General features: G+C 42.3%; 1 protein-coding gene across 1 annotated transcript; it reads left to right on the forward strand.

The window, feature by feature from the left end:
• Positions 1-5,607: 5,607 nt before the first annotated feature.
• LOC147898361 (pentatricopeptide repeat-containing protein At2g33680-like) lies at positions 5,608-9,194 on the forward strand. Its single transcript, XM_087379750.1, has one exon. It carries the CDS (start codon positions 6,285-6,287, stop codon positions 9,033-9,035), a length of 2,751 nt encoding a protein of 916 aa, XP_087235876.1. The 5' UTR covers positions 5,608-6,284; the 3' UTR covers positions 9,036-9,194.
• The last annotated feature ends 7,346 nt before the right edge of the window (positions 9,195-16,540 follow it).

Consider the following 16,540-nt stretch of genomic DNA (forward strand, 5'->3'; position numbering starts at 1 on the left):
TGGTCACACCAATGGGGTTTCGATGATTTTTTCCTACCTTTTTACTAAAAATTATTTTATCACCTTTCATGCTATCAAAGACTAAACACACAAAGCTTGTTTCCCCTTTTCTTTTCTTGGTTCTTTCTTGTGTATGGATCGTCTTAAGGGTACTCGAGGGATTGGCATCTGAATTTTGAACAAGACCATAGATATGTTAAGTTAGGGCCTTGGATTGAACCATGGGTTAGCTATAGGCTAGCATAGGTATGTTAAGTTAGGGCCTTGGGTTGAGCACCAGGAGTTAGTATGTAGTATGTACATTGGTAAAGCGACCCTTAGGTGCAAGGTTCCTTAAGGTAAGGTTACCCACAACTAAGGTCACTCCAGTTAAACCATTGTGGGGGTGTGAGAAGGCAGGTTGTAGCCACATGGGCTTTAGTGCCTTATTTAGAGTAAAGGGTAATACACGGATTGAGAAGTGGAAGGAACGTTGTCGTGATATTAGAGCCAAGTAAATTGGGTTATTTATTTGACAAGAAGTTGAGCGATGGAATCAATAGTGAATTGAGGCATAAGTTGAGCTTGGCTGGTGTTTATAGACAAAACTAGAATCAATTACTGTCTGATTAGTGATTCCTTCATGGCACGTGGTGGAATTGTAATCAATGAATGAAGATATGACTTTGAGGGGCTTTCAATTAAGGGTGATTGATAGCTAAGTGTGGCCAGAGCTCTTGGAGCTTACCAAAGTTTTAAGATTGGGGCTGAGTTTCAAGGAGGCAATTTGTTTGCAGAGTCTTGATGGGGCTATGGGTTTGGCAAGGTGAGAAATGGTATCAACGAAGTCAACTGAGAAGAATTAGCTACTTAGAATCTGAGCATAGGTTGTGTTTATGGACAAACTAGATCTACCATCGTTTAATTTTTTATTTGTTTATGGCATGGATGCAAAATCTTGATGGGGCCATGGATTTGGCAAGGTGAGAAATGGTATCAACGAAGTCAATTGAGTAGAATTAACGACTTAGAATGTGAGCATAGGTTGTGTTTATGGACAAACTAGATCTACCACCCTCTAATTCTTGATTCGTCATGTCATGGATGGAAGTGTAATTGATCATGGCATGGATGGAAGTGTAATTGATGACAAAACATCAGACTATGAAGGGTCTTAAAGGATGGAAGTGTTATTTACTACAAAAAAATTGATTGTGATTCCATTCCATGGCATGGATTGAAGTGTAATCAATGACAAAGTATAACCTTGAAGGGCTTTAAATTAATGGAGAGTAATAGGTTGTATGCTAGACTGCCGAACAGATGGCGGGTTGATAGCACTGGGTTGAATTTTCAAGTGGTTTTTGTTTGCAAATTTTGTTCTTCATTAATAGTGCAAGCACAATGTGATGAAAAATGAAAGTGCAAATTAGTGTGACCAAACTCATATGAAATGAAGATTGCATGAATAATGCTTGTCAATGGCAAATTGACCTTGGGTGTGACCTTTGGGCTTGATATATGTATATTGAATTATTTTTGCACATGCTTTTGAAAACAGTTGTCTATAAAATGAACTTACTTGAAATATTGGAGAATAGTTTTGTATAAAATATTTGCAAATTCAAATTGTTACATAACATAGATTCTTTGCAACGAAGGTTGCTTCATATTAAAAATAAAAAATGACAAAATAGTATCCTTCAAACATGCCAATTCTGAACAAGAAGCTATGGATAATTTCTTTGATAACAGCAGCAACTTGCCTCTGTGGTTGCCTTTGTGCACAAGATTTGGATAGGTTCAATATCTTAAAGATATACTAAAATGTATTAAAACATGGCAAGGAGGAGTAATTCTTTCAAGATGTCAAAATATGAATGAGTAGATACAGAAAATTTCTATTAAGGTAATAGCAATTGCCTCAAGTTTGGAGAGCTTCAATACCTTGAAAACACACTAAATCAAGTGAACTTCACAAAATATATAGAGTTCCATTGGAAGTCAAAACAGGCTACATCAAGTAAAAATATATATTCCAAGTACTACTCTATCGAATAGAATCCAATGTCAGCCTTAAGGAATCTCCAGCTTAGAGGGAGTGACAATGCCATACATGTTTGTCAAGAAGCGCTCCTCCACCCTCTTGTAGTATAGCTTAAACATGAGGAACCCATTCACATGGCCATCTATTTAGGAACTTAATTAAAAGCATTGCACATTGAAATATTATCTTGCAAATAGCTACAATAGCCAAATACTGCCTTGCCCATCAGAATTGAAAATTTTGTGTACATGAAACTAAGCACTAATCAAAGTTCTAACAACACTAATTCTTTCGTTGACATGTGAACAAAGTTCCAACTACATCTAACTAACATGTAAGTACAGTCACAAAGTCCCAACTATAATTCTTATTACAATATGTCAATACACATTTACAGCAAATAGAAACCACACGGAAAGTGTTACATGCAAAGCCTAAAGCATCATGATGAAAATCCTTCTCACAATAAGTTAAAGCACATCTCACACTGAAATGGCTACATCCAAAGCCTAAAGCATCATGACGAAGCAATAGCATATCAAAGCTACAACGAACACTTAGAGCCTTTGCATTAGCTCCCTAAGGTATGGAAAGCAAGAGATATAACATGTTCATTAAACTAGAGTCAAGATTGAAAGAGCATCAGATGTACTCGAGACCTATAGAATAATATTTTGACCCCATATGAAATGCAAACAATTTGAAAACGTGAACAAGGATTCAACTGTCACAACTCTCTCACATGTAGAAATCAATGGGAATGAAACGGATGAGACTTTCACAAGCAAACACCAATTGTAAATTGGTGTAAAAGAGTAGACGAGCAAAGAGAAAGACGACCTTCATAGTCGGCCATTTCACATCGAGTAAAATGTATGAAAAAAGATGTCACTCATATGATTTGAATGGTACATAAGGAAGAATGACTTAAACAAAGCCCAAATCATCATTTTATAACATGCAATAGTTGATAAGAGGGTATCTAGAATTTTAATCTCCCTAAGCAGCATGCTTTTACAAATGAGATCCACAAAAGACCTTGAACTTGTTGACCTTAGATATAATTGAATGCAACTTTATCTTCACGTGACCAGAGACAATCAAAACTTCGTATAGAAGATGCTAACTTTATTGAGAGCAGTCACACAGAAAATCTCACCTAACAAATGACCATATCTCTCTCTCTATAGCTCAAAATGACAAGCTTTTTGAAGCAAATTGGAGAGGAGAAAGAGCTCTACACAAAGAGCTAGAGTAGAAATGAAGATGCCTCATGAGGGAGGGCTTATGCCTTCACAGAGAAAGGACTTTTGCCTTGACCATAGTAAGGGCTTGTACACTCTCAAATGGAAAACTCTCTTAGTGGAAGATGCCTCACGGAAGAAGGGCTTGACACTCATGAAGGGCGTGGGAGCACACTTGGCTCCAATACCATAATAGCAAATGTGTGTGCATGCGTGTGTGCATGCGTGCATGCATGTGTGTGTGTGTGTGTGAGAGAGAGAGAGAGAGAGAGAGAGAGAGAGAGCGCACGATATAGCTACATGTACACTATGTTGTATTGAACATATACATGAATACTTACAATTAGTGTTAGGGTTAGGGTTTCCCTTAATGCCCTATGTAGATGGTGCAATTTACTCCTTAACAAGATGCACATCCCTATGGGGCTTGTTGCGTCTGTGTACAAAAGTTTCCTATCACTTAGCCACAAAGGCTAGCATCACAAAATACTGCATGAAATGGAGGAAATGACTATACAAGTTGGATCACAGCTTGAAGCCTTAATATCATGTAGAAATGACATGCTTTAATCGATATCTGTACTGCAACCCAAAGGTTATAGCTTCTTCTTCCACTCTTTGGACTTTCCCATTCATCTACAATCCAAGAACGAATCAGGGGAATCATATATCGAACTATAATCCTACATTTACATGTTAAAAAAAAAGTAAAGCTTGGACCTACTTAATGGCGGCACATGCAGCACACATTTTGCAACTTCCATAAACATCCAAACAAGGAGCCTCTTGACTTGCATAATGACGATGTATATTCGCAACTCTCATAAACAACCTGTAGAGAATCGAATGAAAACTTGAAGAAAGACAAGTGTCTGCCACAACAAATCGAATCCCTTCTTGAAGGAGAAAGAAGCTGGCTATAAGAAATTGATGCCATTCATGACGGAGAAAGGAAGTGGCTATTGACAAAAAGACAATATTTTTTAGGACCTACCTGACATTTAACCTAAACCCTAAAACAAGCATAATAAAACACTAACCTCTACATTAATCCCCTAAAATTGGCTTATACTACACTAATCCTTGACTAAAAAGTCAGCACTCTTTATCTCAACTAATAAGCAAGTTTCATAGGACCCTTTGCAAATGACCACTATTACTAATCCGTTTTGTTTGGGCTTTGATTAGTGCTTGGTTTGGAGTTGCTTTCATGTACTCATAATTTTTGATTGTGATGTGCAAGACAATATTTAGATATTACAGCAGGACAATATTTCAATGTGCAATGCTTTTAATTAAGTTTTGAAATAGATGGCCACGTGCTCGAGTTCCTCATGCCTTAGCTATACAGTAGCAAGGTGGAGGGGCACCCCTTAACAAACATGTATGGCATTGTCATTGGTTTTATGCCCTCTAAGCTCGAGATTCTTCAAAGCTGACATCAGATTCTGTATGGTAGAGCAGTACTTAGAACATATATTTGTACTTGCTTGTGTAGTCTCTAGCGTGACTCATGTATCGTGGGGATCTAGAAGGAATGCCAGTGGGGTCTCCACTTCATGCTACTCCTTGTGGGAGCAATGCAAGCATGTAAGGGCCATGAGTGTCACGCAAAGGGCTTTCGGAGTTGTGACAATGTGAATCCTCATGAGAAGAAGGGGAAAGGGAGAGGGGAAATGGAAGAGAAGAAGAGGGGGAGGGAGTGGGAAGCAAGGCAAGCAAGCGAGATGTGTAGAGCCCAAGTAAAGATGTTAGCACATTCAGGAAATAGCACCATTGTTGCCATGCATAACTCTATGCACGATCTTCAAAGGAAGAACTAGGATCTTCATGATAAAGCCAAAGCATTGGACTTGGATCGAAATGCATTGGACTTGGAGCGACATAAATTAGAAGAGTCACTCTATAAGCTAGCTAAGTCCAAAAAAAGCTTGGAAAGGTCTATATACAATCAAGTTCGATGAGCCGTAGAGAAGGAATGAGAGAATTGCCCGCCCACGTCCAACCCATGGTTCAGATGCATTCAATGCACCATGGGTGGGCTTGGGCGGCTTTAGTTGCCGGTAGAGCCAAAACAGCACGACAGTAGGACTGATGGGCCTCATCTTCACCATTCGACTGAGGACCCTGAACGTCCGGGCCCGTCTCAGCAATTGGTCCAAGTAGGACTCCTCCAAGTTTTCTCCATGTTCGGGTGCATGGTGTGAACCGTGCCGATGTCTTCAAGATACTGAAGCGAGGTGGCCCACGTAGGACGAGCCACGTAGGACTGGTTGGAACGGCAGCCCGCGTCAAAACCATCACAGGCGTAAACAGCCATGGGCGACCTCTCTAAGAGTGTGGATTTTGGCCATGGGATTGGTAATACTGGGCGATATCAACAGCTCTGCCGGTGTACCATCCATTGGAGAGCCGCTATTCCGTTGTCGACCTTCCGTTCTGTCGCTTGCCGTCGCCAGCCCAACATTTGGATGGAACGTGCATCGATTACAGGCATTCTGTTTGTCCCTGGTGCTTGCGCACATTGCGATTTCTGCCAATTTATGGCTACATTTGTGCACTCAGTTGTACGAACGCCTACACATGCCTCCAGGCAGACCGTTGTCTGTAGTAATCAGGGTGGAAACAATGCTGTTATTCCAGAATTTGCTCTGGTGAGTGAGTCCTGATGACAGATGTATCTGAGATTTTTGAATCTTGTACACGATGAGAGAGGTGGCTGGAGTAACAGATGACGTAACCATCCTTCTGTGAAGCCACAGCTAGGCACTCTAAAGCAAAGGTGAACAACACTGCTGGAAGTCCCTGGTTTGAGCCATGGAGGTCTACGCAAGGGTTGTGTTAGATGTTGCTTTATCAACCAGTTTTGGTGTTTTGATTAGGTGCCGTTATTGGAAGCATGTGGCAACTACTCGCATAAGCTGCAGGCTATGTAAAGAAAGGCTCAGGACAGTGGGGGGAGCTATTCGTATTACTCAATTAATGAGTAGATTTAAATAGTGGGCTCTTAGTTTATGGCTTTGATATTCCATTGTTGTCCAAAAAGGCCAGCAAGCAGTTATAGTTCTTTAAGAGGTTTGGAAAAACTCTGTGAAGAGGGACAGCTTGATAAGGCACTTGAAGCGTTGGATCATTTGGAGAAACAAGGATTTTTTGTTCCCCAAAAAATCTTTTATAGTCTCGTGAAGGGATGCATCTCCAAGGTGGACCTGGCAGCAGGCAAGAAACTCCACCAGCTAATTTTGAGAAGCGGGGTGGGTTTTGAGACCTTTTTAGGTAGTCATTTGATCCGTATGTTTGCTTCCTGTGGGAGTCTGTTGGAAGCCAACCAAGTATTTTCCAAAATTCCTAAACCAAGCGTCTTCACATGGAGCGCAATTATTTCTGCGCATGCCAAACTTGGACAAGAGGAGCAAGCTATTAGGTTGTACCATCAAATGAAACAGTGTGGTGACAGACCAGATGGGCATGTTTTTGTGACAGCCGTTAAGGCCTGTGCTAGCAGCTATTCTTTGCAAGAAGGCAGATTAATTCACACTGACATCATGGGAAGTGGCTTTGAGAGTGCTGTATTTGTTGGGAATGCCCTAGTTGGTATGTATGCCAAATGTGGGAGTGTCGTGGATGCATGCAGCATATTCGACAGATGGCCACAGCGTGATTTGGTGAGTTGGAATGCTATGATATCTGGACATATGCTGCATGGGTATTGTGAGCAGGCTTTTGGTCTTTTCCAGCAGATGCAACAGGAAGGAATTAAGCCAAATAGCATGACTTGGAATGCCTTAATAGCAGGATGTGCACGACATGGCCATGTTCATGAGGCTCACAGACTTTTGCAGGAAATGCAACAGGAGGGAACAGAACCAACCAGTGCGACATGGAATGCAATGATCATTGGATATGTTGAGCATGGTTGCTGCAAGGATGCTTTACAACTATTCCAGCAAATGCAGGAGAAGGGTATTGAGCCAGACCAGGTCACGTTGCTTTGCATTTTGAAAGCTATTTCCAACATGCGAAGTATAGATGACGAAAACCAGGCCCAAATGTACCAGCTTATAGAAACTGATTATGTGCGTCCGTTATGTGTTGGGAATGCTGTAATCGACCTTGCCCGAAGGCTGTTTGACAAACTGCCAAAGCGAGGTATAGAGGCATGGAATGCAATGATTGCAGGATATGCCCAGCAAGGAAATTGTTTGGAGGCCCTCCGACTATTTGAGCAGATGCACCAGCAGGGGATTGAACCCGACAATATCACATTTGTCAGCATCATGAAAGCATGTTCCAGCATCTCATCACTAGAGCATGGCATGCTGATGCATAAAAGAGTCATTGAAACTGGATTTGAATCAGATGCTTTTGTTGGAAGTAGCCTCATCGACATGTATGCCAAATGTGGCAATTTAACAAATGCACGCATTATGTTTGACAAATTACCTCGGCGAGATGTGGTGACATGGACTGCCATGATTGCAGGTTATACACAGCAGGGCCTCTGTATAGATGCTGTCACACTTTTCCATCAGATGCAGTGGGAAGGAATTGAGCCTAACAAGGTAACATGTGTCTTTCTCTTGAAAGCATATTCCAGCCTAGCAGCCCTAGATCAGGCCAAATTAGTGCATGCTCACATTGTGGAGATTGATTGTGAGCTGGATGTGCATGTTGGGAGCACCCTTATTGATATGTATGCGAAGTTTGGGAGCTTGGAGGATGCACAGATTGTGTTTGACACATTGCCAATGCGAACTGTGGTGACATGGAATGCTATTATTGCAGGGTATGCCCATTGTGGGCATAGCGAACCAGCTCTTCAATATTTCCAGCAAATGCAGCAGGAGGGTATGGAGCCAAACCAGATTACATATGGTTCTGTTCTGAAAGGTTGTTCCAGTATGCTTGCCCTGGATCAGGGCAGGCTATTTCATTCCAGCCTAATTGCGAAGGGTTTTGAGATGCATGCGCACGTGAACAGCACTCTCATCGACATGTATTGCAAATGTGGGAGCATCCATGATGCATATAAGTTGTTCAAATGTGCACTGAACCGAGATGTGGTGACATGGAATGCAATGATTTGTGGCTGTGCCCAGATGGGTGATCATCAGCTGGCCCTGCAATGTTTTGAGGAGCTACAAGGGGAAGGTCTGAAGCTAGACCCCGTAACGTATGTTTGCCTTCTTTCTGCTTGCAGTCATATGGGGCTTGTGCATAAAGGGTGTGCTTTGTTCAGGTCAATGATACAAGACCATGGCATTGTCCCCGTTAATGAGCATTACAACTGTATGGTTGACCTCCTTGGTCGTTTGGGACGCTTGAATGAGGCAGAGGACTTTCTTTTAACTATGCCTCTGCCACCGAGCATTGTAGGCTGGACATCCTTGCTGAGCCATAGCCGAACACACACCAATTTGGAGCTGGGAAGAAGGTGCTTTGATCAAATTCTAGAGATTGATGACTGCGATGCTTCTTTTTATGTGCTCCTGTCAAAGATGTATGCACATGCTGGCATGCTGCAATCAGTAGAGCAAGTAGAAGATCTCAGAAACTATGTAGAAGTGTGGAAAAAGCCTGCAAAGGCCCTTATTGAGGTTGACAACAAGGTGGATAGTTTTATAGTGGGTGACAAAAGCCATCCACTAAATGATTCTATCTATGCGAAACTGACTTGGTTATCTGCACAACTAAAAGAGTATGGATACATGCCATATGCTTCTACCCAGATGGAAACATCCAATGTGGATGTCGCTAGTGCTTAACCGCTAAATATGTATGTGTCGATGGGGTAAAATCAGTGATGAAAGATGTAATCGCACTTTATACAGGCGAATAGCTATATCAATTACTTATCAGCACGGCAGAACTGAAGTGAGCTGTTGGCCATCATCCACCTTGGTTAGTATTTCATGGAAAGTAAACATGGGCGAGTTCTATGTTTCCAACATGGTTAAACTCACTCTTTTTTTTTTGTGAGAAGGAATATTTTATTGCTGTGAAATAATTACATTCATAGTTACTCCGAAAGCGGAGTAACTACTACTCAACTGAAAATTTCAGTATAAGCCATATATACATCATGATCAATCAAATGAGTCTGAAAGCAATCATGAAACGATTGCCGCAGAGATCGTTTGAAAAAAACGAAAGATGGAAAAGTAGGATCACCAAAGACTCTATGATTTCTGTCCATCCATAGAGTCCAAAGTGTCACGATCTGTGACGTATTCCTTTCTCTTTCTAGACTTATGGATGGTTTAATGAATGGACACTTGTGGAAGGGTATGACCTTTCGACGGGACACTTCCTAATGAGGCATAACCCTTCACAAGAGACATTCTAATGAAGAGACATTCCTATTGTAATGTACCCTCTCATCAAGGGTCACACCCTTCACAAGGGGTACACACCTCTTCATGCACATACCCTTTGGAGTACACACCTTTTCATGTGTGACTCTTCACTCTCTATATAAGAGAGGCCCAATTGTATGGATGACACAACACATCCACCCTACAGATATTCAAGCAATGCAATTATTGCTTGTTCTCTGCTATCTCAGTCTCTTTTCTGTTCCTTAGCACATTTCTAAATATATTAAATCTAGGATTTCTTACACAAAGTGCCCAGTAGTGCACCCAAACAAAAAATAAATCAAAACCCTGTCTAGCGGGATGAAAACCAAATAACCAGAAGAACCTGTTAAAAGTAATAGTAGGAAATCTTGCTCGAAGCTCCTGACGAATGAGAGCAAAGAAATCACAAGTATGTGTACAGTGCCAAAAAATGTGAGGCACAGATTCAGCAGAATGTAGACATCTGTGGCAATCAGTCGGGGCAATATGTTTATGCGCGAGTAACTGCCCAGATGGAAAAATGCCAAGTAGGACTCTCTAGAGGAAAAACTGTTGTCGAAGAGGGACTTTATAATGCCAAAGGAGGCGCAGCCGCTTTCTCCATCACTTTGATGCACTGAGGGGACAGCTTTGCCGAACAGAAACCAAGAGTCGAGGTTGTAGAAATATCCCTTGAAAGTATGCAGGCAGCTTTACTATCTTGATATAGCCAATTGATAACTTCCTGCATTTTTGTGCCAAATCCCAAGGCTTGCATTGTTTGTGAAATAAAGTCCCACTGAACAGTATCAAAAGCTTTGGCAGTATCAACTTGCAATAGCAAAACATCCTGCTGCATATATTTGGCATATTCTATTCTAATATAGGCATTAGCAATGTTGTCTGTGATATGCCTACGAGGAACAAAACCATATTGCGTAGGATATAACCCATCATGCAAATAGCCTTTTAATCATTTTGGTAGTAATTTTGTAAATGATTGGCATAAGCATGATAGGTCTCCAATCAGCCAAAGATTCATAGATTTGCTTTTTTGGAAGGAGTTTAACAAGACCTCTCTTCCATGTGTCTGGCATTTTCTGATTTTGCCAAGCAAAATTCACCATATGCAGCAAGGTATGCTTCAAAAGGGGCCAATATTCTAAAAAAAACCAAACTGTAAGACCATCCCATCCTGGATATTTCCATCTACCACAGGATTTGATTGCATCTGACAATTCCCTTTCAGTAAAAGGTTCTTCCAATTCCAAAGCTTGAGTAGTGGAGACAATAGGAGAAACATGTTGTAAAAGTAAAAAGTAAATTTCTTACAGACAAAACCTGCTGTGAGGGAAGATTTGCATGATCAAATTGCTGAGAGAAATGATGTACACAGACAGAAGCAAGCTGTGACCGTGATGTGGTGGTCCATGATGAGAGGGAATGAAAGGGGGAGTGGAACAACGAAGACAGAGAGAGAGAGGGGGAGACACAAAAGTGTGGGTGTGAAGTGTTGAGCCACACCACAAACTCATAGGTTTTATTAGGATTAGGCTTTCACCCTATGACTGTCAAACTCATAGGTTTTATTAGGATTAGGCTTTCACCCTATGACTGTCTTAAGACAGTCATAGGTGTCATATCTTTAACAAAAGGGTGGCAATGTGCCTTTACCCCAACAACCTCCCACCTAAAGGCCAATGTGCCTAAAGGGGAGAAAAGAATAAAAATTACAGCAATATACAGTTACTGTATACAAGACCATAAAATAAGAATGGTCTCATCCTAATCCCATGATGTGGCGGCAATGTGCAAACCGCTCTATAGACAAGCTCTTAGTGAGCAAATCTGCAGGATTATCATCAGTATGCACCTTCATAAGCTCAAGTCGCTTGTCTTCCAGTACCTCCCTGATGAAATGGTATTTCACATCTATGTGCTTGGTCTTTTGATGAAAGACCGGATTCTTTGCCAACATGATAGCACTCTGACTATCACAATGCAAAACTGGCATATCTCCTGTAATGCCCAAATCTCCCACCAGCCGAGTAAGCCATATTGCTTCCTCGCAAGCCTCAGTGGCTGCAACATATTCAGCTTCAGTGGTTGACAGTGCAACGCATTTCTGCAACCGAGACACCCATGATATAGCACCTCCTGCAAATGTGAAAATATAACCGGTAGTAAACTTCCGGTTATCTGCATTCCCTGCATAGTCTGAATCTGTAAAACCATGCACCAATGCATCCTGCCTACCATAGCATATGCACAAGTCTTTGGTACCCTTGAGATACCTCAAGACACCTTTCACTGCTTCCCAGTGCCGCTTGCTTGGATTTGCCATATACCTGCTGATGACTCCCACCGCAAAAGCAATATCCGGACGAGTGGCAACCATGGCATACATCAAAGAACCAACTGCAGATGCATACGGAACCTTGGCCATTTCAGCCTTATCATCATCTGATGTGGGGCTGTCCTTACTGCTGAGTTTTAAATGTAGAGGCAACGGGGTACTAATAGACTTTCCCCCCTCCATTTTAAACCTCTGCAGTACTTTGTCAATGTACTCCTTCTGTGACAGAAACAAAAGTCCCTTGGACCTGTCACGAATAATCCGCATGCCAAGAATATGGTTTGCATCACCCAAGTCTTTCATGTCAAAAGACTTAATGTAGTTGTTTCTTCAAAGCACTAATCTCCTGTTGAGATTTACTGGCAATCAGCATGTCATCCACATATAGAATGAGTAGCATCAAACTGCCATCCTTTGCCCGTTTGGTGTACAAGCAATGATCGGTCTCACACCTATGATACCCTTGGGACTGCATGAAGGCATCAAACTTTTTGTACCATTCTCTTGGCGCCTGCTTGAGTCCATACAAGCTCCTCTTGAGCTTACACACAAGCTGCTCTTTCCCTTTAACAGCATATCCCTCTGGCTGACTCATATAGATCTCATCATGGAGATCTCCGTGAAGAAATGCAGTCTTCACATCCATTTGACATAAATCCATGTCCTCATGAGCAACAAGAGCTAACACTGCTCTCAAAGTAGTCATCTTGACTACAGGGGAAAAGATCTCATCAAAGTCAATGCCCTTCTCCTGCTTAAATCCCTTGGCAACCAATCTGGCCTTATACCTCGGTAAAGCATTTGAATCCACTTTGACTTTGTAAACCCACTTGCATGGCAAAACCTTTCTGCCTGCAGGTAGCTGCACCAAGTCCCATGTATCATTTTGAAGTAGGGAGTCCATTTCTGACTGCATGGCTTTCTCCCACTTCCTTTTCTCTGTTCTTCCCATAGCTTCCTTGAAGCTGGAAGGCTCACCACAATCTGTCAGCATGAAAAAATCAGCCACATTATTGGCTCCTGGAACAAACCTGTCAGGAGGCCGTTGTACACGGGTGCTCCTCCTAACAAAATGTTCCGGATTAGGCTGCTGTCTAGCCTGTTCGTCATGCATGACGGGTGGCTGTACCACCATATTTGGCTGTTCTACAGCCCCATTTGCTGGCATATCCAGTGGCACATCATTGGCAAAATTGTCTGGCTGATTTTCAGCCTGTATACCCTCTTGAACAGGGTTATCTACAGCAGCCTGCTGCTGCATATTAATGGGCATTCTTTGCTGTCCGACATCATCATAAACAACCCTCCTGTTGCACGGGTTCTTTGTGTACACTATCCTCTTTAAAGATGACATCATTGCTGCGTATAATCTTCCGTTTGACGGGATCTCATAACCTGTACCCCATTTCACCTTTGTCACCATAACCCATAAAGATGCATCTGGAAGACTTTGGCTCCAGTTTGGTGCGCAGTTCTTTGCGTATATGAGCAAAGCACTCGCAGCCAAACACACGTAAGTGCTTATATGAAGGTGGCTTGCCAGACCACACCTCCTCTGGCACTTTCAACTCCAAAGCCTTGTCCGGCAACCTGTTAATTATGTGAACTGCTGTTTGCACGGCTTCTGCCCAAAAGCCATGGGCAATGCAGCATAAGACAACATACATCAAACCTTCTCCTGAATAGTTCGATTCATCCGCTCACTCACACCATTTTGAGATGCATTATGAGGGGCTGTGAGTTCCTGTTTAATGCCCTTAGCTTCACAAAACTGTACAAAAGCATGTGACACATACTCACCCCCATTATCGGATCTGAGGCATTTTAGCCTGCGACCTGTCCGATTCTCAACCTGAGCGACAAACTTCTTGAAAGCATCTAAGGCATCGCTTTTATGCTTCAAGAAATAGACCCACACTTTGCGTGTGGCATCATCAATAAAAGTAATGAAATACTTTGCACCCCCTAGTGATAGCTGTGGCATCTCACACAAATTAGTGTGCACTAGATCAAGCGGTGCTCTATTTTGGGGAGTTCTCCTCTTATGAGGAGTCATAGAATGCTTGCCAAATATGCAATGATCACAAGTAGGCAAATCTGAAAATGAAAGAGACGGCAGATAACCCAAACGTGACAGTTCTTGCATTCCTTTAACGGACATGTGTCCCAACCGGCTATGCAACAATGAAACCTTTGGCAGCTCGGTTATGGAAACAACATGATTACCTACACTGGAAACATAAAGAGGGTACAAGGTATCACTCTTATAACCCTCAGCCACTACAACCTGGCCATCAGTAATCACCCATTTGGAATCCCCAAATGTGGTGTGGTAACCACTGTCATCCAACAAGCCAGTGCTAATCAGATTTTTCTTGATTTGCGGCACATGGCGAACACCATCAAGCATAAATGTGCGTCCATCAGGGAATACTATCTGTATACTGCCAATCCCTGCAATCTGACATGCATAGTTGTTCCCAAGGTGAACAACTCCATGAGTACCTGTGTAGGAAGTAAACCACTCCCTATGAGGAGTAACATGAAAAGAAGCACCTGAATCCAAGAGCCAGGTGTGCATGTCATGGCCATCAATAACCAATGTATGTGCAATTACAGCAGAAGAGCATAAAACATCATGTCTGTCACTATCATTGTCTTCTGCTGCAACATTCACTGCATCCAAGTCATCTGCCTTGGCCTTGCCTTTGCCTTTGCTTCCACTGCCTGCATCCTTTGTCTCGGCCTTCTTGGCTTTCTGATCTCGTATAAACTTGAAGCACTTAGACTTCACATGTCCCTTCTTGCGACAGTAAAAGCATTCAATATCCTTTTTGCCACGGGACTGACTGCGGGATTTGGACTTTCCAGCAGATCTCCCCTTCTGCTGAGTCCTGCCTCTTTCTTGTACCTGCAAAACATTTGAAGACTTGCTGCCCGCATTATTCTTCCTGCTCATCTCCTCCATAAGGAGAGAGCTCTCCACATCAGCATACATAAGAGTGACATTTGAATTAGACAGGGTGGTCTTGAAAGTGTCCCAACTCTCAGGGAGGGTACACAACAAGAAAGTAGCCTTGAACTCCTCATCAAGGTTCAATCCCTGTGCAATAAGCTGTGTAAAGATGGCATTGAACTCACTCAAGTGTGAGGTCATAGCTGTACCTTCCTTCATGCGAAGATCAACAAGCTTCTTCAACCAATAAACCTTACTGGCTGAACTCTTTTGGGCATACAACTCTTCTAGCCTCTGCCATAGGCCATAAGAGGTCTTTTCAGCCTGAACATTGAACACAAGAGAATCACTGAGAGTAAGCATGATAGCAGCCCTAGCGGACAAATCAAGCTCCTCCCACTCATCATCTGACATCCCAGATGGCTTGACACCCTTCACCCTTATGGGCTTAGAAATCTTCTTTAGCAGAAGTACATTCAAACACTGTTCTGCCCATAATGCATAATTGTGTGCCCCTTCCAATTTCTTTATGTTCAGAATTGAAGATTCACTTCCCCCTGATGCCATATTAGATAAGGAAAGTACGTGACTCCCTGTGAGTCAAAAAAAAAGACTAAATAAAATTCTGATTTCTCAGAAAAAACCTGCTCTATCAAGAGCCAGGAGCACTCACAATAGTGCTGTTTTTACTGTCAAAAAAAAATCTGTAGCAAAACAGAAAATTTCCCTCCAGTCACTGTACCTTCTGACACACTGTACCGTGCTCAAATAGGCATAAAACAGTAACTTCAGAATGCTGCAGCTGTTCCACAAGTGCTTTATCAGTGCATCATCAGCTGACGAAGCACAAAACACTGCTGTCCTGGACACTTCTCCCACCTCAGATGAGGTATTGCACTGATTTTATATGCATAAACCACTTGTCATACACTGTTTTATTCACTGAAAAGAGGCTCCAAACACTTCAGCCTGTCACAAACCTGCAACAAAGAATGGGACAAATCCCAAGCAATCACCCTTCCGCCAAGGGGATAAAAGGCATCTGAAGGTCTCAAACAGTAACTCAAGTGCTCACAAGCAAAATCTGGGCAAAAGCCCCTTGATTTGACACCTGTACAAAGTGAAAAACACCTCAACACTGAGGTAGCATACAAAATACAGCACTTTCCTGGTACTTTCACCTGACAATGTGATGCATAAACGGCCCTGTGTACACAATAACAACACAGATCCCAGCGTACAAACACTGAAGAGAAAATCTTTTGAGCACTGTCAACGATGGACAATTAGGGACTGAGTAAACTCGATGCGCCCTGGCCAAGCGTGGCTCAACTGAGATTTTTCAAGGTGTCGTACACAGAATGTGACCTGCAAGAAATGTCACTGAATACACTGCGGAAACAAGACCAATGTGAGCATTCTGGCTCCACACTGCCTGAAGGCATACACTGCATAAACTGCCAGGCAAAAGCCCTTTGAAATTGTCACCCAAAAGCTGAGATTTGCACTCAGCAAAAGCATAAAAGCCCTTTGCAAAATCAAGGCATTTGACCTTCCCGAAACAAGATAACTGTGCAACCACCACACACTGTGGCACTAGTCACCTCAAACACGAGGGAC

The sequence above is a fragment of the Dipteris shenzhenensis genome, chromosome 9 (genome assembly GCF_047967505.1).
Source record: "Dipteris shenzhenensis isolate YYH24624 ecotype China chromosome 9, Dip_SZ_1.0, whole genome shotgun sequence".
Taxonomy (NCBI): domain Eukaryota; kingdom Viridiplantae; phylum Streptophyta; class Polypodiopsida; order Gleicheniales; family Dipteridaceae; genus Dipteris; species Dipteris shenzhenensis.

Coding starts and splice junctions, on each gene's coding strand:
- LOC147898361 (XM_087379750.1), top strand. CDS start 6,285: ATGGCTTTGATATTCCATTGTTGTCCAAAAAGGCCAGCAAGCAGTTAT.